Raw genomic sequence first — 25,671 nt, 5'->3', positions numbered from 1 at the left:
AATCCTATGTACTGGTAGCTCACAAGGCCATTGGGCTGAAGAGCAACTGGAACAGACCATTATATCAAAGAACTTCAGTAGGCGATAAAGCCTCTGAGCTTTTTCCTTTCAGCCTGCTTTTGTGCCTGGATATGGAAAGCTTAAAAGATATTTTTGCCAAATTGAACTATTACATTTTTGTTGCCAATTGTAATCTGAAAATTATTCCACAATGTTTTTGACAGATTCCCTCTCAAACACTGCTGGCCCTAGAAAGTTCAAGTACAATTTATTCAACGTCATTAATTTATTCCACTACTGCTTTAGTCCATAAGCAAAATTCTGCAAGGGAGAAAACCACATTAAATAATATTTAAAGGGTGATGTTACCAGTTCATATGAATTTAAGATCAAGAGATCATCCAATGCGACTTCCCATCCACTGCAAGCCCTTAAAATGTCATTCATTTTCTCCTATACTGAGCCCTGAAACTTTCTTTTTTTAAAAAAATAAATAAAGTACATCTTTCAGGAAGGCATCTAATCTTGATCTGAAAGTAACAAGCGATGGAGAATCCACCCCTTCCCTTGGTAATTTGTGCCTCTAACAATCTTCAGGAAACCTGCAAGTTGGAGTGGGAGCTGTAAAAGGGATTATTTTGAGGCTGACACTAGTACTTCTCCAGGAAATTCCATGTGCTCGGGCTGCAAGCAGCAACACCGAGTACAGTGCACATAATAAAGATCCAGTAGCTACAGTTTGAATGGAGTGCCTTTATCATTGCACAATATATGGTGCCTGAAACAGTTACAACAGTTAATCACTCTCATTTGAAAGTTATTTCCAGCATGAACTAGTTTGGCTTCAGCTTCTACACACTGTTTTTTGTTACAACTGCCTGTGCTAAACAGTCCTTTAGTATCTTAGATTATAAGTTCCTTTCACAGGCAGAAAATGTATTACCAGGGATCTAGGTTTTCTGTTTCCCATGGAAAAATGGAAAAAATACTTTCCCCCCCCCCCTTTTAGCTGAGAAAACCACAGATTTTTCATTTTAATGGAGAAAAACATGGATTTTCCATTTTTGCAAAGAGCTCTGTGTAGGTTGGAAGAGTTCCAGCCTGCAAGGGGCTGGGGGGAGTGGGAGAAGGGCAGTCAGGCAGGGGGTGACATGTGCACGTGCGCGCTCACACACGGACATGGCCAGCAGGCAGCCTGGACAACAGTTCCTGCAGGTAAGGTGGGGGGGCTGGGGGGCGGCAGGGATGGAGGCCCCCCGTAGTGAGGGAGGGAGTTGGACAGAGCTGGGACGGGGGTTACTGCCCAGCCAGGGCAGTGCATGGGGCTTGGGTCCTGGGGCTGGAATGCACGGTGGCAGGGCCCCAGTGGGGAGCAGGACGGAGTCGTGGGTGGCTCATCTGGGGGGCTGGGGGAGTGAGACTGCAGCAGCAAGGAGGTTCCCTACCCAGCCCTGCTCTACCAGGTCCCACCCACTGCACTGTGGAGGCCCCAGGGGCGAGCAGCAGGGCAGGAAGCCTGAGTCCACAGTGTGCAGCCCACATCCACCCCCATGGGTTCCTCTCCGGCCATGCTACCTGTGGGGGACAGGGAGCCAGGCTCCACACTTTGCTCCACTACAGGAGGCAGCCAGGGCTTGGGCACTCTGTGGGGTGCAGGTGGGCTGTGGTCCCAGGCCCCATAGCCCTGACAGCTGGGGGCCTCCTTCAGCAGGTCTTGGGGCGTGGGGTGGCTGTGGGTGGAGAGTGAGGGGGGCCTGGGTCTATGTCCTCGTGATCTACAGGGGCAAGGGGAGCTCTGATTTTCCATGATAAAACATCTAAAATCAAATACCACCATTTATAAAATAAATTCTAAATACTTATTATAGTGATTGAAGCACTGGTAGGCTTCGAAACTGCTTTAACACTGTAAATGTATTAATAAGATATTGTGTTCAACTGATACCTATCATATAAAGGCATTTTATTTTATCACAGATTTGGGGGGTTTTAATCAGAGATTTAGCAATAAAAAAAAATCTGAGAATTTGTGATTTTTAAACAAAGAAAACCAAGATCCCCATCTATTACCAAGCTACCTGTCAATCTTTTTGATCAACTAAAAAGTGAACAAGCTGTACAAGTCTTGCACTCTTAAGGCATTTTCTCCAACCCCTGGATTATTTTATGACGCTGCTCTGTCCTCTTCCATTTTTTCAGCATCCATTAAAATGTGAAAAATCAAACTGCATTAATATTCTAGTATCAGTCTCAGAAAGGTCTGAAAACTAAAAATCACCTTTCTCCCATCCATTATCCTCTTCTTGACACAAAGAACTATATTAGCTGTTTTTGCACATTGCAAGCTCACACTGCGTTGCTTATTAACACCTGGAAACCTTTTAAGTCATTTTTTTCTTGGCTACAACCCCTTAGTCTATAGGTAGGATTTTATAGAGTGGTCTGGCTTGCAAATCTTGTTCCTAGATAGAAAACTCTGCATTTGGCTATATTAAAAACTAGTTTGTTTGGGCCAAGCTAGTTTAGTAACCCAGATCACTACATATGATTATCTTGTCTTTGTCATTATACTTTCCTTCTGCCAGTCTCTCTCTCACTTGCAAATTTTAAATCAGTAGTTATTTTATATTTACTTCACTAGGTGCTGATTCCAGCTTGCTCAAGTATGGTCCATGTCTGCCCTGCCTTCTATTTTGAAATTTGGCAGTTAACATATTGTTAATAAAATTTAAAATATTTGTGTTGCACACATTTTTTAATCAGAACATTAAGTGGTCCTAGGTCACACCCTTCACAAAAGTTTAAGTCCCCTGGACCTGTCCTCTCTCACCCACAAGTTAGACAATACAATGCCTGCACCTTTGATACCCAAGCTTGAGTGGAATCCAAATCCCAAGTCTCCCACTTCACAAACAGGTGCACTAACTATTAGACCAGTGGTTTGCAAACTGTGGTCCAGAAGGCAACAAATTATCCACAGATAATTCCCTTTCCAATTCAAAATGTACTAAGGGAGCACTGTGGTACATTCAAGAGAGTTGAGAGTTGTCAATTGGTTCAAAAACTTTAGAAACGACTCCATTAAGCTATTCCAGCAAAAGCTTTGTTATCTGGCACCCACAGGGAGTGGGGGGTGCCGGATAACCACATTTGCCAGTTATCTCAGAGGCCCAAACAGGAGTATTTGCCCATTCAGGCCACCACCTCACCCATGTCTGGGGTATTGCCGCCCCTCCCCAGGCCCCAAGAGACAGGGAGGCAGGCCCCGCACAGGCTGCTTTGCTCTGGGCCATGGGGACTCAGCAAAACAGGAAGATAAATATTAGTTTTTTTTAATTTTTTAGGAGCCCCGCGGACCAGATAGAATGACATGGCGGCTGATTCAGGGTATATGTACAACGCAGAACTTCACAAGCTTAGGGAAACTTTCAGGTCCAAAGGGAAGCACCTCACAAGGTCAAGAGCCCACAGGTTTATGTACTTACCAAGCAGGGATTTGTTTGTTGTAGTTTGGACCTAGGCACCAAATATCTAGTTAAGTCCTGATGCAGGTGTCCAATTCCTTGTTTTAGACCTACCCCCCTCTGTTACACACACACCTACACAGCTACCTATATCAACTAGAGTCTAAACCCTCAAAAACTTAAGTAAGATTTATTTGAAAGGATCTATTTACAAGGGAGAAAACATTTTGACAGGCAACCTTCACATTTTCTGTTTTTTTATTTTTTTTAAATGTAACCCCATACCAGCTTCTCATTACTTGGTCCAAAATTCAGGTCAGGCTAATAAGTTACTCAGGCTCATTCCACTTACCCAACATTCTTCTTCTTCCAGTCTTCCAGAATTTCCCCAGTATGCCAAGATGCATTAAAATGAACATCAGGATGTCTGCCTCAGCCAGCTCTTTAAAGATTCCCAGATGCAAATTATTCAATAAACACTACAAATAAGTTTATTTCCTTTAATTAGAAACATGAATGTAGAGGAGCGTGATAACCTATTCTTGAGATGTCTGAGGAATTGAAAAGTTTAGAGCTCTAAAGTGCAGTGGATGACATTAAAGAAAGAGAAACAAGCATCTTTCATGATCCACAGTTAACTTCTGACTAAACTTCCAAGAGTAACAAAGGACAGGGCACTGGATCTGAACTCCCCAGTGTGCTTCCTTCCAATTAGCAACTTATCAATTCTAGAGGTGCATCGATATATCAGTACCGATCTGATATTGAACCTACGTAAAGAAAATTGTCTGAATCAGAAATCAGCCTGAAGTGGCTGATAATTTGACCAATAAATGCCTGTGCATGCATGCAGCCTCAGCACAGCATGCAGACAACAAGGAGCAGAGCCCAGATGCCTGCAGCTGGTAAGTCTGCTGTGGTGGAAGGGGAGGGAAGAGGCGTGATGGGGGGCAGATCGATGCCCCCTGTGGAGAGGGAGGGGGCAGGGGCAGCCGCTGCCCAGCCAAGGTGGGGCAGGGTGTGGGACAGAGAAGCAACTTAACGGGAGGTAGGGGGTGGGGGGGGGTGCAGCTCCCATGGCTGCATGTATCCAGGATGGCATGGGGGCATGTATCCCTGGATTGGGGTGGGGTGGGCAGGGCAGGCAGGCTAGAGCCGGTTCTTCTCAGCGGGGGCTGGGCTCAGGGTGGGTAGTGGCATTGCTGGGAGGGGGGCTATGGAAGGGGCTGCAGCCACCCCAAATTTCGCCATAGCCCTGCTCCCAGCACTGCTGCTGCCTACCCAGGGCAGTCCTGGCTCATCCGGGCACTTGAGAGGAAGTGGGGGTTGAGCCGGGGCTGCACCAGGTGGGTGGCAGCGGTGCTGGGAGTGGGGCTATGGCAAAATTTAGGGTGGCTGCAGCCCCTTCCAAGCAATGCCACCACCCGCCCTGAACCTAGTCCCCACTGAGAGGAGCCCAGCACAGGCCTGGCTCCAGCCTGCAGCTCCAGCCCACCCGCCCCGATCCGGTGGCACACCGCCCCACCCATGCTCTCCCAGGGTGCAGAGTGGCGGAAGCCCCCTGGTGAGCCGTGGCTCCGTCCCACACCCTGCCCCACCCTGACTGGGTAGTGCCTGCCCCGGTCTCCTTCCTCCCTGCCTCCTGGAGGCATTGATCTGCCCCCACCACTCTCCTTCCTTCCCCTTCCACGACAAAAGGCTTACCTGCTGCATGCAGTTGTATCGGAAACTGGATCGCTATCAGCTGATATGCCTCCTTAAATATCAGGTATTGGTATCAGCCCCCAAAATCTCTATCAGTGCACCCCTAATCAATTCTATAGGCTTTTTTTTTTTTTTTTGCATCTGGTCAGATGTATATCCTATATGCATTTCTGTAAACCCAAAGGCTTGGGTTTATCTTTGACTGCCTCATTTTAATGGCTGCCTTTAAAAAGAACTTGGACATTCTAGTAACTTTAATTATTACATTGATATGCTAGTTACAGCCTAGTTTAATTAAGCTTTGTCTCCAAAAACACATTTCAGTCCCTAGGTAGAACATATCAAGGTTCTTTCTAAAACAAACTACAAAAAAAACAAACCCCAAATCTTCAATCTGTAGAAACAACATATCAAGTTCCTTTCCAATTTAAAAGTTATGCAATCTAATGGTTTATTGTCATTTGTACAAATCAACTGCAATCATTGTTTGTTTTACTTCCTTCTAAGAGATCTTTAAAGCAGTCGTAAAATCTACTCAATCCACTTGTTTGCTTTTTAGATTTTATTTAAAACAAATAGTGTATAGTTCATATATTTGCAAGTACAGCTTTAACAGCGTCTTAATTGTTTAAAAAAAGTTAAGTGTTACACAATTGTTTTACTGCACTCTCTCAGTAATTTCCAAATTAAAAGTTTAAACAAAATTGTCCTCTCGTTTCTACGCCTATTAGCTAAAGGAAACAAAGAAAATATTAGATGAATGTCACATACCAATCAGAATGCTTTTCTTAAATCAAAGGCTAACTGAACTTAGAAAAAACAGTTTGTTAGTTTGACAGATCTAATCAAGATAGGATACCTAAATCCTATTGTTTAAAAAAATTCTTGTTTAGAAACAAACTCTCCTTATACACAATGCTTCTTTCATTTTAAGTCACCCTCTCCCTCCCTCCCAACATGCTGCTCTTCTGAAATATTATGGAAAGAGACATTGTTTCCTGTCTCAGAAATGTTTCTTCAAGTGTCTGTTCCACAGCCCCCACCACCACCACCCTGTCCCCAGCACCCTTCCCTGCCCGCCAACATTTTGCTCTGGGACACACCAAGTAAAGAAAAATCTCCTCTGTCTTTGAAGGGTTTTCAGTTATTTGCCTTGCAAACAGCCCTCAGCTGAACATCAATATCAGAATTCAGCTGGTCTTCTTCAAAAAACCAACTCACTAGATATTTCTGCAGAGTGATATTTATTTCAGTATAGACACAATTAAGCAGTATTCTTCTGCTCAAGTAGGACGATGATTACACAATAGTTGGCTTTATGGTATATGGAATAATCATTTGGATAGACAGCCTTTGCCAAACACTCTCTGTAGCTGCTCACATTGCTATTTTTAACACAAAGCATGAGACAACTTCTTGAAATGTAATCTCATCAAAAATATATGCATGGTACCACACATCAAAAAGCAACAGGTAAACCAGGGAAGACTGAAGAACCTTGCAAGGTCACAGTGAAAACAGAACAAAAGCTAATCCTATATACTAGATAGTGTTTTCAAGTAATTAAGTATATCAAGCTCTTGTCTTTTTTTTGTTAAAACTGTTGCACTTTTCTTGGGAAAAAAATTAAAAACTCAGCATAAATATTTGAGTAGAAAAAGCAAAGCAATGCATTCATAACTATGAACCTACAATAACCAGTTTGCTCTGCCTATATAATCAAGAGAAAAAATGATCTGACACATACTAAAAAGCATTTTTTCACCAGTAAAACAAATGCCAACAAAATTTGGTGTCAGAAGATTCACATACAAAAATGAAACGATAAGCCTTGCTTATTTTTTGCTTTGAAAATACTCTCATTTACCTACTTTTAAACTAATAAACTTCATATCACAGAATACGTAAGAGAATCACATAAGATCATAAGAAGTGCCATACTGGGTCAGACCAAAGGTCCCTCTAGCCCAGTATCCTGAATTTAACAGGTAGGGGTAGGCGAATCCCCCTGGCCCGGCACACGGAGCTGTCCACACTGCATGCTCCCTGCCACTCACTCCAGGTCAAGGGTACCTTGCCACCCACTGCCCTCACCTACATTGACCAGGTCCTGGGCAAGGTCAGTCCCCACACTCCATCATCCCCCAGTCCTCCAGAGTTAGACATGAGGCCACTCCCTCGACAGCCCCCGCCCCCGGGGCTCCCTACCCCACTATCTTAGCAGGCTAGAGATACCAAGCTGATCCGCCTTCAAACAGCCCACTGCCACCAGCTCTACATGCTCATGTCCCACACAATCCAACATCCCATCCTTGCGTCCCTCCCCAGCAAAAAGTGGTGGGACAGGCAGAGGCAAGGGTCCCCAGTGAACAAGTCTGTACTCCACCTCCATCCCCCAAGCCACCAGGGACCTCTGCTGACCACTGCTCCAAAGAGCCGTCATCATGGATGCATTTCTTGCTCAGTTTATGGATACTCCCCGACATCTGCCCCTTTTCGCAACAAAGATCCTGATGCATGCCTCTCTGAAGTGCACCAGGTTGCAGCCCCTCTTCCACCTCCTCCAGAACCTCCTGTTGAGGTCCTGGCTGCACTTCTGTCCTCACCTTTTCTTTTTTCTTTTTTTTAATGCAGTCCCTGTCTATGGCCCCACCAAGCCTTGGGACTTCCTGGTCAACCTCCTCCTGGCTCCACCAAGCCCCAGGACCTCCTGGTCAACCTCTTCCTGGCTCTACCCAAGCTGGTCATCTAGAAGACCAAGAAGGAGGCTCTGGCCAAGGGGAAGCCAGGCAGATGTGGGGTTGTCTTCCCGTCACTCCTTTGTTCATGTCTCCAAGCAAAGTTTCACTGATCAGCATCCACAGCCTCCCTTGACTCATTCAGGGGGCAGTGGGCACTAGCCAGTATGCTCTGCTCAGTGGTCCCTTCTGGATCCCTTATTAACCTATGACCTCATTCCCATCCCTGTTTTCTTTTTAGTTGTCCCAAGTAATCAGTTGGTTTGTCTCCAGTAGCCTCCCTTATTAAGGGAGGCTTAAAGTTTTCCACTATGGGCAGAAGCTCATGACCTATGGCACATCAAATAGGCCTGCATCTGACAGTCTTTCATCTGTTCACATCACTGGGTAGTGTCCTCTGGCCCCTTGGACTCGTTTGAGGAACAGTGAGCACTGTTCAGTGTACTGTGCTCGGTGTCCCCTTTCAGGTCCCTTATTTAGAACTTGTGACCTCCCTCCATTCCCTGTTTTCCTTTTGCTTTGTCCCAAGAAATTAGTTGCTACTTTCTCAATAGCCTCCCTTTTTAAGGGAGGCCTATAGGTTTTCAAGGTGGTCACTGGCCCAGGATCCCTTAAAGTATCCTGCATCTGGCAGCAGCTTTAGAACTGAATATAGCTAGCGTGATCTAACGCCTATTCATTACCCACCCTAGCATCTACCACTATTATTTCCTGTGGCATTTCTAAACTATCTCCATTCTGTTCAACAGCCATTAACAGATTTATCAGCCATGATTTTGGTTAATTCCTTTTTTTTTTATTTTTTTGATCTGGCTATGCTATCTGTCTCTACCACCTACTGTGGCAATGAATTCCACAAGTTAACTACATGTTAAAAAAAAAACACTAGCTACACATTTTTTTAAAAAGGTCCTTTTTCTTGTTAGTTTCAAGTCTGTCTCCTACTAACTTCAGTGGATGTCCCAAGGTTCCAGTGACCAAGTTTGGGACTTGGTGAATAAAAGTTCTCTGTCCACTTCATCTACGTTGTTCATGACTTTATAGACCTCTCTCATACCCCACCCTTAGCTCTCTTCTTTCCAAACTGAAGAGTCCTATCCATTTGGTCATTGCTGGACAATGAGCTGATGTTTTTAGAGAACTATCTACAGTGACTCCAAGGTATCTTTCACGAGTCAAAACAGCTCATGCAGAACCCAGCACTGTATACGTATGGTTCAGATTATTTTTCTCCAGGTGCATTACCTTATACTTGTTGACACTGAAGTTCATCTGCCATATTTTTCCTCGCTCACTCACTCATGCTGATATTTCTGCAGCTCCTCTGTCAGCTTGGGATTTGACTACTTGGAATAATTTGGCATCATTTGCAAACTTGTAGATTTCACTGTGCACATCCATTTCTAGATCACTGATGAAAATGTTGAACATGAACCTAGCACAGATCCCTGCAGGACCCCACTTCTGACCTCCCTCCATCCTAAAAAGTGACCTACCCTTTGCTTCCCATCTTTTAACCCACTTTACTTCCCTCCAATCCCATGGCAATGCAGTTTTTGGGGTTTTTTTTTTTTTTAAGTCTTTGGTGAGAGACCTTGTCAAAATATATTTGGACTTTCAAAAAGCTTATGTCAACTGGATTCCCTTTGTCCATGTGCTTGTTAACATCCTCAGACAACTCCAGCAGATTAGTGAGGCAGAACTTCTCTTTACAAAAACTATGCTGACTTTTCCCCAGCATACACATTTGTCCATGTAACTGCCAATTTAATTCTTTATTACAGATTCTATCAATTTACCAGGGATAGAAGTGAGACCCACTGGTCTGTCGTTCCCAGGATCACTTCTGGAACCCTTTTTGAAGATGGGCATTATGTTGACAACCTACCAGTCCTCTGACAGAGGCTTTTCTGACAATAGTAGGTAACCTATTGTTAACAGTCCTGCAATTTCACCCAAGAACTCGGGTGAATACCATCCAGTCCTGGTGACTTATTAGTATTTAATTTACCAATCTGTTCTAAAATCTATTCTGTTGTCACTTCAGTGTGGTCCAACTTTTCAGACCTATCTACTAGGAAGGACTGATCTGGCGTGGGAGTTTCCCCAGTATCTTCTGCAGCAAAAAATGATGCAAAGATCATCTTACAGGCTCATGTAGAATGACATTGCAGAAAGTAACATGAATTAAAGAAGAAAAAAGAGAAAAGCTCTTTAAAAAGCATTATTTGACCATTCTATTAATACAAATCACAAAGCCAGAAGGGAACTGAAAAGGTAATATGTATTATAGGGATGCAACAATAAGGATTTTCTTGGCCGATACCAATAGCCGATTATTAACCAGCCATATTGGCCCATACTGATCTGCTAACTGATACTTAGTATATTTAGCACTGTTTCTAAGCGTGGGGACACTGATACAAGAAACATGGTGGCACTTTAATTGCAGTGGCTCTCACAGCCACTCTAACTGAAGTGCCACCACCCCACTCCCAGAGCACATGTAAAAATGCCAGAGCCAGGTGCAGCAGGTGGGGCTAGCCTAACAGTGCCTGCAACAGGCTGTGCAGAGCCCTTCAGCCCCTGCCCTTCAATCCCAGCCTGGGGGCAGCTGCCCGAGCCTGCCTGGCTGCCCAGGGCTGGGTGATCTCTGCGTCAGGCTCCCGCTCCTACCTCTGTCCAAGGCAAGGCCACGGGACTGAATGGATCCAGCCCTGAGACCCGGCTGCACACAGCAGAGGGGAGCGGCTGCCTGGGGAAATGAGTGGCCTCAAGAAGGGGATGGGGGGCAGCTTCTGACAGCTGCTGCTGAGCAAGGGGCATAGATTCTCCCGCAAGCTCTGAGAGACGGCAGCATGTGTGAGACCCAGGAAAGGCGGTGGGGGGGGAGGGGGGCGGGAGGGTACAGGGGAGCCGCTGCCTTCCCCCTTCTTCAGAGTCCTCATCCTGCCTCTTGCCACCTGGACAAAAGAGGAGTTTGAGTCCTGGGGTGAGGCAGGCAGAGCACAGCTTGCGGAGGGCTGAGAGGCCTCGTCCCTCATAAAGCAGCACCTACCCCAGTGCGTTGGATGCAAGGCAAGCCCCTTCATGCACATGGGGGGGGGGGAAGAGCCCCTCCTCTCAGATTTGAGGTGGGGGGGAGAAGGCAGCTGTTGTGGCTCCTACTCTGGCCCTGAGCCCAGGTTAGCACCAGAGTCAGAACCACAGCAACTACTTGCCTGCCCCCCATGCCCCTGCAGCCTCTGTCCCATCTCTTATCCCCCTTTGCCCCCACTGGTGGCAGGCGCACACAGGCACGCAGCACATGGGACTCTGCTGCTGCTATGCACCCTGGGAAGGGCTGTGCTTCCACATGCTGCTGTGCTCTGAGGAGGGACCAGAGCCTAAGCAGTTTGGGGGGGGGGGGGGGGGGGGGGGGGAAGCGAAGCAGGGAGAGGCTGCCCAGACCCTGCCAGGCTCTGCCCTCAGCATGGACCCCCAGGCAACATGGGTTGAATCATGCTGGGCGGGCTGAGCCGCTCAGCTCTGCATGCCCCTACCCACCCCAATCACGTCTGTGGCATTTGGAGCCTTTTACAGTGCCTGCCCCAGCCCACTGCCCATGCCACACCATGCCACACCAGTGCCCGAGACACTGCAGCAGGTGCTCCCCTCCAGCCCAGCCTGGCCTGCCAGTGAGAGGGGGTGTATCCAGGGTCACTCTGGCTCTCAGGAGGAAACCCAGGCTTCCAGGAGACCTGGCTAAAAGGCCTAAGTATCAAATAACATTATTGGTTACAATGGCCTAAAAAAGCCATTAGTGTCAATTCAATAGACAACCAATATATCAGCGCACCTCTAATCTATCATTATTAATATCTACATTGTTGTGGTGCCTGTCGGCTAAGAGGTCACAGCACTACTGAGCACAAAAATGTACAAGTATATGGAAAACAATAGTCCCCGTCACAAAGGGACTGAAATTCAAATGCAAAACATACTTTGAGAAAGAGGATGGTTAAATCAGGTTAGCGGAAACAGTAACCTCTGTCACGCCTACAAATAAACTGTACTGCTGGTAAGCAGAGACCAATGCTTATCGGGCTGATCAATACCTAAGAGTGCATGAACAAATGAGGTTTTCATTATTACCAAAGTGAAGAGTCTGTCTTGCATCATCTAATCACGTAACTAAGTTATGAAAGATTCTGAAAATAAGGACAAGAATTTCGTTTTTGGCACATTGAAAGAGGGGGTTTTAATGATAAATAGAAGTAAACTATCAGCAGCAGTGCCACAGCATTTTGAATAGATTTAAGGAACTGAATTTAAGCACGTAAAGGAGGAGATTACAGTAGTTAACATACAGTACGATTGGGACATTGTGGGCAGATGCATCTCAAAGACATATAGTAAGCCACATCTAGGAGGAAGGAAATCTGTATGAAGTGAGGCATTGCAATAGGAGAGAAGGACTGATTAATGGAAGGATAAACAAAGACGGTTTTAGCTTCTTCACACAAGCTGGTGGCAGAACACTCCAACCCAGGGGTGGGCAATTATTGCAGGCAGGGGGCCACTTAACGAGATTTGGTGACCTTTTGAGGGTAGCCCCTCCTCTTGATAGTTGCCCTGCGCTCCGGTTGCTACCTTGGGACTGGAAGTCCCACCCATAACCCCTGACTTTTGCCACTGGAAGTCCCACCCCTTGCCCTCCAGAAATACTCCTTTTGGGACACGGGTTGCCAGCTTAGAACCAAAAAACCCCAAATCATAAACTAGAAGTCAAATATCTACTGTAACATATTTTCATCTTATTGCAAAAAATACTTTTTTCATGATCTGTGTTTGTGTACTGTATATAAGAGAGGACTGCATAATAACTCAAAATAAATTCTTAGTCTTGCACAGTGTGTGGGTGTGGGGGGCAAAAGGGTATGTTGGGGATATGGGGCCAGGGCATAGGTATATGGAGTAGTTTGTGGGGTGCAAGGGAGGGTGCAAGGGAGGATGCAAGGTGTGTAGGGACTCCCCCACGCTCCCCCCATGGCACAGCAGCAGACGGGGACGCTCGGGGTGCTGGTGCCTGGCTCCAGCTAGCACTGCACATCGCAGCAAGGAGCGCACCCCTCGCTGGGCAGTCTGTATAGTCAGCACTCCCTGCACTGGCCAGGCACTGGAGGTGGCTGGGGCAGAGAAGGCAGCCAGCTCCAGCATGGGGCTTCCCTCCCATGTCACATGAGTGCAGGGAGTGCTGGCAATAGACTGCCACCAGCTCTAGCCCCACGCTCCGCACTCCTGCCCAGCCGCAGCCCTGCCCCCACCATTTCCCCACCCACTGCAGGGAGTGAGCAGGATGTGGAAGCCTGTAGCACTGGCAGCAGAAGCAGCAGCAGCCCCACGCAGAAGTTGCTGCTGGCTGTGCAGGGCCCTTCCGCCCTCAAGGGTGGGATCAGGGCACAACAGGCTATGTTGTGGGGGCTGTATACATTGGTACCTCACTTCCACCCTTGTGGGAGGAAGGACTGGGCGGACACATTAGTTGGTTGGTGTCTTCGGATTTTTTTACCTGTATTATTTTTTGTAATGCCTTTGTCCCTAGTGCAGTGATCTTAACCAAGGTGCCACGGGATCCTTCCAAAGGGTGCCACACAATATTACCTCTGTTAGGTTTATGAACATGATTCACAAGCTAAACCCAGAGGTTCCAAACAGAAATATACAGTTGTGGTCTTTCTACGTTCTTCGCAAGAAAAAAACTGTCTTAGTTTTCACTCTTTTGCCTACAGAAAAGTAAGAGCTGGCACTTTCCAAGGGGTACCCAAAGTCTATCCAGAGGGGCCTCAAGTCTAAGAAGGTTAAAAACCACTGCCTTATAACTTTGTTACTTGTTTGCTTCTCCCAGAACTGCTCCCCCTCCTGCACTGTCTTTTGTATTCAAATCACTCTCTCTATTTGATACACTGTTCTATGCATATCCTTCCACAGCACTTGAAGTGAGCTCAGGCTCACAAAAGCTTATGCTAGCGGGAGCCAACTGCTTTGGCAGGCATGCCACAAATTATATTAGCCCCTCCTCCTCCCCAAGTGCCACTTTGATCCTTTTCCCTTGCTCAGTCTGCTGCCCTGCTTTCTGCTCATTGCGTGATCTTCTGCTCCGCTTACTGCTCCCTGGCACTGTGCCCACTGCCCCCTCCCCAATCTGTGGCATGCCACACACAAAAGGTTGCCAGTGCCACAGCTTGGTCACCCCTGGTTTATGCTATACATCTCCGATTTAGTCTGTAAGAGGCACATCTACCCTAACTTCTGCTTGATTCCAGACTAACACAGTTAACTACCTCTCTCTCTCAACTTCTACCATCTAAAAACATAAATTAAATTCTCATACCAACAGCTGCAATATTTGAAAATGGGGTATGAAAGAGAAGATGGTAGGCAAAGGAAATGTGGGTAGACAAAGTCCATGAGAAAAGCTGAAGCAAGTCCACAACCTATTTAGAAAAATGTAAACCAGGTCCTGAAGAGCTCAAGATATAAGATGTATTTAAAAAAAAAAACAAAACAATCCTAGCAAATTATCAACGTCTTAACATGTCTGTATCATTCCTAGCTCTGTCATACTGTTGTGGTTTAATCTAAGGACATTAAGGCAGTTTGCAGTTTTACTGCCAAATGGAAATACTGCTCTTGGTTTTATCTTTTAAATTAAATACTTTGGCTAAGTTAGAGTTGTACCTTATAAATACAGAGTTCTGGCCACCACACCTCACAGTGCCTGCTCCACTGGACTCGAAAACAGCATCACAGAGGTGAGCATCATTTGTCCTTTACTAAGCAGCACATCAGCAGCAGCAACACTTTACTGAACTTTGTGTTAACCACCACACACTGAAGAGAACTTCTGAAAGTGCCATTTAAACACATACATACAGTAAAAGTTAGGTTTGTTCTCCCCAAAATTTGGGCTTAGAGTGATGATTTTTTCCTGCCTTTACTTATTCAGAAAAAAAGCTGCTGTGGGTAATCAGCTGACGTTTGCTTGTTTGCCATGGTCCAATGTTTCCATTCCCACTGGATCAAAGATAAATCTGATTACAGAGTATATGGATATGCCCTGCAACTTGTAAATATACAGAGCTAAGTAACCTTAGCTACATTTTTGTGTGCTATGTAATTACAAGTATGGGAATGACGATGCAGCTTATTCCCTTCCCATTTTTTTTGATACACTGGAATCACTTTTTAAAAACTATGAATTAAAAAAGAAGCAAACTATAAAGGTGGTCTTCAAATCCCACTTGCATTAGAAAAATGAAATGCTTACTGTGTGGAATTTGCTATGGAACAAATAAAAACCAACAGTAATTTACCTTGAACTTAATTTTATAAAGCAAAGAAACTTCTGGTTTCTTGTGTGGCTCTTTTGGATGTTTTTGCTATCAACAGCATATGTACTCAAGTGTTCCTTTGATAATTAAGTACAGTTTTTAAATTCAGGTCCTACATAACTGACCACAACAGTGCCATGGTGCAGGCCTGTTTCTGATAACATACCACAAGCTGCAAAGGGTCCAAAAGAGCTGGCCTGCAGTCTTCTACTATTCAGATCCTTTTCATCCTTGTTATTCAATGCATCTTTTTTGTTTTTTTAAATCTTGAGCTAAAACTTTATGATTTACATTACTGTAAATCAGGATGAAGTACATTTCTGTAGAACTTAAAGAAAAATGACTTTCATGTTAGACAGCAACCCCAAAAATAGACTTCCTAGTGGTTTACACTGTAATCAACAAAGTACATATTGCAGCATACAACAGAAAGTTGATTTGACATGGTCAATTTGAAACATAGCACTTGGCTTTTCCTTTTCTCTGTCCATACCTCATCAGTTCTCTGCTCAAATGGTTTAAACCACCATCTTTAGTCCTACATCTCATTATGCCGGACAGTCAGGCCAACCACACAGCTCAGCCTATTTCTGATCTGTTTTGAGTATCCTGTTATTTTGCACATAATTTGGCCAACTCCTTGTTGTCCTCCTTACTGCCATACATCAGACTGTCCTCAGTCCCCCTTGCTTACACTTGGGTAATATATAAATATATACTGGGCATTTACACTTCTAACCTGGGCATCATCTGGATGCATCAGACTAGGGACAGTCCACTAAATATTGAAATGTTCCTCATACTTCTTATACATCATTTCAAAATATATGGCCTTTTTTTCCTCCGTGGGGCCCAAGCTCCCAACCACACCTGTACTTTGCATCTTTACCATGCCAGGATCTTGCTTTTTCATGTTTATTTAATCTTAGCAACAAGCTTTTTCATTCATTGCCTATAGAAAAGTAGATATTCCTAGCAACATCACCCTTTCCAAGTCTTTCTGCTGCCTCCCATGTTTCTATCTGACTAAATATAGGCTTCTCTCCCTTAACTTTAGGGCCCTTCACAAGTTAGTCCCTACCTGTCTTCTCAATCAGCTTATCAGAACATCGAATGCTGTGTTCACTTCTTCACCCACATCCAGTTCTTCTACCTGCATCTTCATGCCTTCTTCTATGCATATGGAATATCTTAATCAAGCTCATCTATAAAGCCAGAACTTCACCTTCTTCCAAAGTCCTCCTCACTCAACACCAACAAGATGACTGCCAGAACACTGCCAAGCTGATAATGCTGAAGGAGAGGACAAGCAGAGAACATTACTCCTAAACTATTATCTAAAAACTCAGTATAAAAAGTGCACATTTCTTCATGCTGCTGTCTGTTACTTCATGTCTGAGGCTGCAACCCCAACACACACACACTTGACTTACATATATTTAGGCCCTGATTCTACCAACACATGTATTAATAGTCCTAATGAACTCAACAAAACTACTCAGGGACGCAGTTATTAAAACACATCTGCAAGATCAGGGCCTTAACCTATATTAGGTTCTTCAAAACAATGACTCTCAAAGCTTTTAAAGTATCATACGGTGCTGGAAACTACTTGGTAGGAACCTCCAGTCATTACTGTAAAAGAAAAAAAAAAAATCACATATAAAAAGCTTTGTAAAAAACATTAAAGTTATTTCAATGCAGGAATCGCATCGAAAGTGTGACAGTGGTAGCTGCAGACTTTCATAATACATGCATGTGCAAGAGCAGCTTTAACGCTGGCATTTCCTGAGTCCTTGATTTTGCAAACTTAATTCTGATGATGTTAAAAACTGAACAGATGTGCAAACCAAAAAGCAAACAAATGAAACAACACCTCCTACCAAAGCAAGCAAGCCCTGTACAACACTACAAGAGCTTTCTCCTATGCATAGAGCTTCTCAGTGAAACTGTTTTTAAATGTCTCTCTTTCTTTTGGTACAGACAAAATAATATTGTTAGCCTTGTTCCAGAAGTGGCTGAACTGTTTTAGTGGATATTAGTGAATTTTTCAGGCCACACAGTTAACATCTGGCAAATAAGCAACTCAGAAAAGGATCTTACAAAGGAAAGTGTGGGGCAACCTTAACTATACATATTGCTACAATGTATACAGCTACTTCACCTACAATGAATGCAAAGAAATTTTAATACAAGCTTCAGCAAAACCACAAACTGTCAGGAAGCTTTATGCCTTTCCTCCCTGTTACCACAAGGAAAAGCCCAAACTAAAGCAGAAAGTGACCAGTTATTCAAGAAAAACCACAAGAGTGATCATACACAATGTGCTGTCAAATAGTCAAAGTAAACAAGCTGAAGAAAGAAACCCTTTCCCTCTCCCCAGTGCTCATCTGAGATATTCTATTTAACGTTGCAGAATTTTTCAGAACTTTGCCCCTTGGGTTGTGTTGAGCCATAAAAAATTCTCAGCCCAGCCTATAATTAAATATCCATTAATTAAAATGGTGACTAAACATTAGCTACATTGAATCTGCAATAAAGATATTATGAACAGTTCAAATAAATGTATTAATAGTGTACTTTAAAGAAATTAGAGCAAATCAAGGAAAACAGAAAATTATTTTGACAACTATATTTTGTATTTACAAGAGGCAGGAACTTAAGCAGTTCCTAAATTTACCTATAGAGATCGTTATCAGGCTGTAATCTCATTTAAAAAAAGAGTTTTTATATAAGAGTAAGTCTTCACTGCTGCTAACTTCTTATTGGATAGCAGTAAGGAGCAATTATATTAACATTAAAGCTACAGTATTTCTATTAAAGTAAGGTGGCCTAAGTGACAGATAGCCTTTTCCAGTCCCATTTCACCCTTTAAAATCCAGCCCAGGTCCACAACGGTGGAAAATTTTTGTCTCATATCCACTCATTGTTTTGAAGGTCTAAGTCTAACGTCTACTTAATTAAATACATCTCGGATGCACATCTGAAACTCCAGCTGTCCATCTTAGAAGAGAAACTATGGACTGCAGGGCCATGCTGACTGTATCGGTCCTCTTACTGCAGAGGTGTTCTTCCAGCTTAAGGACAGGAAACGGAGGCAAGATACTGCATTATGTGGTACCTATAAATAGATGCTTTTATTCCCCAAGGTTCAAGTAAGCTGGCACATTCACATGTTAACTTTAATCATAAGAACAACTTTATTCAAATAGCTTTGTAAACCTTTGGTTCAAGAGACTATTGCCAAATTTTAAAGCGAATCTGTTCTCAAAGAGAAAAACCATTTTTTGAATGAATCAGATCAATACACTGATTAGTCATATTAACCCAACGTTTACAGCTTGCAAATTTTCTTGATGATGGACCATGTACCTTTCCTATGCAAAGCAATGGAGCTCTGTAACATGAGCTTTTATCTTATCCACAACCACTTCACAACATTTTGACAGAAAAAAATGTTATAATTGCCCTAGTGAATTTTTTTTGTTCTTGTTTTTTTTATTTTTTATTTATTTATTTATTTATTTTACAAATTTAACACTATACTAAGGAAAATCTTTATTATAAAACACTGAGCCATTCCAAGCTTTATTCAATCATGAACCAACATGCAACACTGAACTACAAGCATCAAATTCAATGTTTTTCCCTATTCGCTCTTCAACACTTCATTTACTGGGCATAAATATTGGTAACACTCCCATTATTTTGCCACTAGTAAAAACTGCCAGGCAATTCTCATATGCCTTATATAATAGAGTGGTTTAAAGAATCCTGCAATTCTCTTTGAATATGCTACCTGATCAAATGTTTTTTAGCAAGTACTCTGCATTCAGTCGGTTACATACAAGCACACAGATTAAACAGTCCAATTTTCCCTGACCGAATGAGAAGAATCATTTGTTTGTGGAAAAACCTGTGCAATTCAAAGTTTGCTCTCTATTAACATTCTATATTCTCTTAAAACTAGCACTACCTGCTAGCACACTGACAGTAATCTCATTTACTAGACTATGCAGACTGCATGGCAAAGGGAGGGCAAGATCAGTCAAAGTGAATTTAAGAATATAAACTAACATACCAGCTCCACTGCCTAGTGAGGTTCCTTGCTCGGCCCCAGTGCGCGCTACCTTTTTTCTCTCTTGATAATGCACATTACATCTCATTTTATTGCTAGGAAAAATGCTGAAATTTCCAGGAAGACTTCATAGAACTCCTCTTAGCCTTCGGATGTCCTCTTAAGGCATCTTATTCACACATTCTTCTAAAAACTTGTCAGTAGCTGAACACACTCATCGGAGTTATTTGGCAAGGCTGTCTGCCCTGACTTTTCACCAAAAACTCCGCTTAAATTGCCACTCTATGCAATCTAAGACCTCCTGTGAAGAAGGCTTTAGGACCCAGCTAGCATGATATCAAAGGATGCCTGAACAAGGGAGCACACATCAGTGTGCTGAGACAGTTGAATAAGCTGTACTCTGACTTTTTGCTTAGGGAAAAAAAACAAAGAGGAAAGCAGAACTAAACCAGGCCACAAACATGACACCTTCTTACGCAGAATAAGAATCCGTTTCAACGCAACAAAAGGAATTATGTATCTGAGAAGTCTTCTTGGCACAAATTAGAGTGTAAGGAACAAACAAAAAGGGGGAAACAGCGAGCACACAAGCGAGAGCAAGCAAGCGAACAAGTGCATACGCAAGACTACTAGAAGTAGACACCTGTGCAGTTAGCTGGTGCTGATCTGCTACCCTGCTAGCTGTACCTTAGCAGCCTGCATTACGTTCAAGCCTGCTGCCGCCAGAACAGGGACTGCAATATATATTATATACAAAGTTCTTACCTGGAGCAGTCCAGAAGTTATACTCTAAACTTTGGCATTTATTTCTTTGCAAACCTTCCCTAACTTCAAACAATAAGTTAAATATTTCTGCAGTATGTAGTGGCACAGCTACTGATTCATCTCATTTCATCCCCCTGCTAAATAAAAACTTACCTAAATGTTAGTAGATGAGGAATATCCACTTTGAACTTAAGTCTCCCTCCCCCCACACCGTGGCATCAATTAAACGGCTGCTCTTCTAATCAGGGCGTACAGTATGCTGTTACATGAACCAATCCCAAAAATACCGATGCAAATAGGTACAATGCCCACTGCTGATCCTCCAACCACACTGTGATACACCCAATTATTGTCAGACACGAGAGATTTTTGACAGCTTCCGATATTTTATACTCAACAGCTCCAAACTATGCACCGTCCCGACACACTACAGTGGGATCGGAGGTATCGGTAGGTATCAATTTCACTTGAACACCACGATACGTAACGCCAAACTATGTCTTTCCCGACTTCACACGCTGGGAACAAAAGGCAGCAACGCTGTCAAGCGCAGAAGCGAACAAGCCGAACGTCTGATCATTAAAGCGGGTAGGACTTATGAAGTGACTCATCTGTATAAGCCGGGAAAGTTAGGGTAGAACTTAATCAGCGTTACACGCTTGTTTTAAAAGACGAAAAAAGAAAAGATGTTCGTGAACTTATTGTCTTATCCTCGCCCTGCTACCAGCTGAAATTACCCGAGACGGCGACGACAACAACAACAAGGACACCGTGAAGGGAGATGATCTGACTACAGGGGACGTCCATCCTGTCACGCCAGTCCGACCCAGCCGGCTCCCGAGACCCCGAAAAGCGTCGCTTTTAACACGGACCCCTTCGCATCTCGAGTGCTGGGAGATTTCGGAAGCTGAGTCTCACTTGTGGCCGGCCAGGGCTGGCGAGGGGCTCGGGCAACGCTCGCCGGCCGCTTGGGAAACCAGTGGGGTGTGGTGGGGGGAGGAGGGGGGCACCGGGGTGGCTTTCCCCGGGACGGGGGGCGTCGGGAGACTCCCTGCAGCCCCCTTCCCGCACGGCGCGGGGTCCTCGGCCCTTCTGCACCTGGCTCGCAACGCGACGGGCGGCACCAGGCAAGGGCCGGGCCGACCCGCCCCTGCCCCTGCCCCTGCCCCGGGGGAGCCCGCCCGCCCGCCCGCCGTGCTCACCTCCTCCAGCAGCGTGACGGTGTTGCGGCAGTTCTGCAGGCGCGTGGTGAAGCTGGACGTGGTGGGCGAGTTGTAGTCCTCCGTGGTCTCGGCGATGAACTCGCACACGCTGATCTGGTCCGGCATGGTCCTGCGGGGAAGGCGCGTTAGCACGCGGCGGGCGGGCGGGCGGGCGGGCTCCCCCGGCCGCTGCCCCGGCCCGGCGCTGGCTGGGCGGGCTCGGAGGCGGCGGGACAGGATCGCGCTGCGCCGCCGCTGACAGCCCCCGCCCGACTGACTGACACCGCCCCGCCCCCCGCCGCGTCACGTGACAGGGCTGACGTGCGCACGCGCAGGGCCCGCCCCGCCCCGGCCACGCCCCCCCGGCCCCCAGCGGCGGTTGGTGGCCACGCGCGCCCGGGGCAGCCCCACCCCCTTCCCCGCGCGCGGAGCTCTCGTGTGTGTGTGTGTGTGTGTGTGTGTGTGTGTGTGTGTGTGTGTGTGTGTGTGGGGTGGGAGAGGGGGCTGCGCGGGGCTGCCCCTGGCGATGCTGAAGGGAGGTTCAGCTCAGGAAACCTTGTGCTAGATCCACGCATCGATCCATCTGTCGGTCTATCAGTCGATCTCATCCATCGATCAATCGATCTATTTATCCATCCATCAATTAATCGATCTGTCTGTCCATCCATCTATCCAGTGATCTATCAATCGATCTATCCGTCTATCGATTAATCTATCAATCTATCCATCTATCATCCATCAATTGATTTATCAATCTATGCATCCATCTATCCATCCATCCATCCATTCATCGATCAGTTGATCCATCTATCCATCCATTGATCAGTCGATCTATCCATTGATCTATCTGTCCATCCATCCATTCATCGATCAGTCAATCTATCTATCCATCTGTCGATCAATCCATCCATCCATCCATCTATTTTTCTATCTATCCATCCATTGATCATCCATCCATCCATCCATCCATCCATCCATCCATCCGTCAGTCGATCTATCTATCCATCCATCCATCAGTCAATCTGTCCATCCATCCATCCATCCATCCATCCATCCATCCATCCATCCATCCATCCATCTTTCTATCTATCCAGCTGTCTTTCTATCCATCTATCCATCCATCTATATCTCACAAAATCTTCTTCCTTTCAAGGTCTGCTTTAGTGGAGGGTCACAAAGGGCCATACCAGGTGAGTATGGAGGCTGCAGCATTTGTGGGATTCGGTGCAAATTTTTTCTCTTCCCTCAACTAAAGAAAACCTGGAAAGGAGGAAGATTTTGTGATGTGGAAACCATAACACGAAATGCGACTGAGCAGCTGTTAGCGAATCCACCAACTGCTCATCGGAGGTGCTTCCAACAACGGCAGAAGCGCTGGGAGCAGTGTGCGGCTGCAGACAGAGCGTACTTTGATGGAGATTAAGCCGAAACCCCTGTAAATAAAATATTTTTTTTCCTACAGCATCGGTCTTGACACTTTTTGAACAGCCCTCATATATCATCTGAATGCGTGCTCAGTCCTTGCTTGGCCTGTAATGTGTAAACCTGCCCTGCCTTCTCTTTTTATGACCAGGCTGGAGTATGTTAGGCTGTGAGGAGAAAACAGTCAGCTTGCCCAAGCTATTTCACAAATCCTAGAGAACTGGAAGGCACCTCCGGAGGTCATGCGCTCAACCCCGGCGGGGCCTGCGGCAGGATCGTCCCTGTCCAAACCATCCGACAGAATCCGTATTTCAGGAGGAACGGACTTGGTTCAGGGTCTGGGGAACAGACAGCTGAGGAAACTGGGCTTATTTAGTCTGGAGGGGCTTAATAACAGCCTTCGACTCTCTGAAGCGGGGTTTGAAAGAGGATGGAGCTGGACTGTTCTCAGTGGGGACAGATGACAGAGCAAGGAGCAACGGTCTCAAGTTGCAGCAAGGGAAGTTTAAGTTGGATATTAGGAAAACCTCTCTCATGAGGACAGTAAGCTTGGACTGCAACACGTCAATTAGAGAGGTGATGGTGTCTCCATCCTTGGAGGTTTTTAACACCTGGATAGATAAAAACCCTGGCTGGGATGATATAATTGGGGATGGTCCTACTTTGAGCAGGGGGCTGGACTAGTTGACCTCCCAAGGTCCTTGCCAACCCTAATGATTTTCCATGATTCTTCCTGAAATAGGAAATAGCTTCATCCTCCATAACTGGGCGGGGGTTGGGGGTGCTGACAACCAGTTTGATTGTGATTTGAGCATCTTGTCTCACAGCGAACCCCCAACCTGACAGGCAAGTCCACTGTCCCATGTGAAATGTCTGGGAAGTATCCGAAGGAATACTCGCAGGAATATTCGCATTGCTGCCGAACAATCTGAACAATCTCAGCTAATCTGTATTAATTGCCATTGAAGGCCTGTGTGGAAATGACCGCCCTGTGCCTGTTCTGATGCAATTGCAGCCTCCAATTAAACTGGTCGTCGGGTTTTAGCCTCAGCGATGCTGCTCTACAGTCTGGTCCCTTGTTATGACTTCACCCACCGGGGTGGGAGAATCCCAGAGGAGCGTCACATCACTTGAATGTGCGCCGCATGTGGGAACAAGCGGTAAATTCCAGCAGCATTTCAGCATCAGGGAATTTGGTCCTCACCCACCAAGGCACAAATCAGTAACTTGCAAACCTAGTGCCTGGATGAATCCCAGTCCATCTAATCAGATGAAGATTACTCTCAAAGGCAAAGCTGTAGATTTTTTCCCCCTTTAAAGCCCATCATAGCCATCCAATTAACCCCCCTTTGCTGTTTTTGGCGCTCGCAAATCCTCGTGCTGCAAGCATTTTATGGTATGGGGGATGGAAATATTTCATATCTTAGAGTATGTTCCTGGTGAAATAGTCCAGGCAAGCTAATTATTTTCTCCTCGCAGCTTCCAGTTTTCACTGGTACCAAGAAATAGAGCATAGATGATTGCATGATAAAATATAAACAACACATTTCCAACAAATCTGTTACATACACGAATCATTGAAAATTATGCTATCCTTGCCAGGAGCCTTGAAACCTATACTATAAATTGCTAACATCATTTCCAAACCTTTATGGAGTGCAACATGTGTATTTTTAATACTGAAATGACTGTATGTATAGCTCACCACCATTTCCTCCTAGATACATTCAAACAACAGAAATAGTAGCCTGACATTTTCTAAAACAGAAACAAAGGGCATCGGGAACGCACAAGTATTAACTTTCCATCCTGTTTCTGAGTGGGGTAACATTCATATTTCTTGCTTTGTAACGCTACGATTTAACAGCAATAATAAAAATTGGTTCCTTTTACTATTTCGCTTCAAGTTTTATACCCATCTGTTGTTTGTTTTTGTTTTCTTTTGAAACAAGCTTAGGTCTTGAGAGGCCCAAATAATTGCCAACCTCATCTGTCCTTCAGGCTGATTTGAACATTACATTGTATGGTTCCCCCTCCTCCTTCACTTGAGGTTCTCACAGTACCTGCTGGACTCCAAGAGCCCTCTCCATATGCATATTCCTAAAAACTAACCAAGAAAGAACATTTCTTGGGTGCATGTATCCACTTCAAGGATTTTAACCATGATACTTGTATAAGTGCTACACTGCTGCAGATTTTTTTTTGTGCACAGCAGCGCACATACAGATGCTGACCCAGCCGGGGCACAAGGGTGTTTCAGTGCAAGGACTGCCTACCGACCGGATAGCCCCACATTTTAGCAACTTCATGCCCCAGCCAGCCCCTCCGCAGTACACTGAACCGGGTCAGAGGATCCCTGGCCTGGCAGGTTGACCCCCCGGGGCCCTGCCAGCTGGGGCTGCTGTGACCCAGCTCAATGTGCTGTGGTCCAGGCACATGCATTAACAGCATGCCCAAGAGCTTCCCGGGAGCAATAAACTGTAGAGCAATAAGCTCTGCAGTTTATTGCTGCACACTAATGGCATGTGTAGAGATGCCCTGCATGTAAGGAACTACATTGTACTATAATCCTAAAAATCCTAAAATAAAACTAAATAAAAATAATCCCGCACTGTTTGAGTAAGTATATAAAACACAAGCGTGAACTTTGTGCATACCCATAAATGAATGTCCTCAGCAGAGCTTGCATGTTTTCTTTGCCAGAGAACTCTGAAATGGCTTTTCCTGAACACATTACTTGGCCTTCATATGGTCATGTGGCTTCTGCTTATTCATATGGTCTGGCTTTCCCGTACCACGATGTAGGGCTCAGTTTTACCATCCGTACAGCTTACAGATGATAGTTCAAGTCATGAGATGATGAAGAGAGAGGGTGGGGAGGAAATTTAGAAAAAGGAAGCCAAGAGCAGAATTGTGTGGGTTCCA

General features: G+C 45.1%; 1 protein-coding gene across 3 annotated transcripts in view; it reads right to left on the bottom strand.

Moving 5' to 3' along the window:
- ASAP1 (ArfGAP with SH3 domain, ankyrin repeat and PH domain 1) overlaps positions 1-25,671 on the bottom strand; it is a 282,558-nt gene that overhangs the window by 218,559 nt on the left and 38,328 nt on the right. For 2 of the 3 annotated variants that reach the window (XM_059723743.1, XM_059723744.1), the window contains exon 3: positions 21,325-21,454. In XM_059723743.1, the coding sequence (XP_059579726.1) occupies positions 21,325-21,454 (130 nt within the window). Of the gene's footprint in view, positions 1-21,324; positions 21,554-25,671 lie in introns of those variants that run through there. The other variant, XM_059723746.1, reaches the window with a different exon arrangement.

The sequence above is a fragment of the Alligator mississippiensis genome, chromosome 3 (genome assembly GCF_030867095.1).
Source record: "Alligator mississippiensis isolate rAllMis1 chromosome 3, rAllMis1, whole genome shotgun sequence".
NCBI lineage: Eukaryota > Metazoa > Chordata > Crocodylia > Alligatoridae > Alligator > Alligator mississippiensis.
The sequence above is the reverse complement of the archived record's forward strand: the minus strand, read 5'-3'. Positions and strand labels throughout refer to the sequence as shown.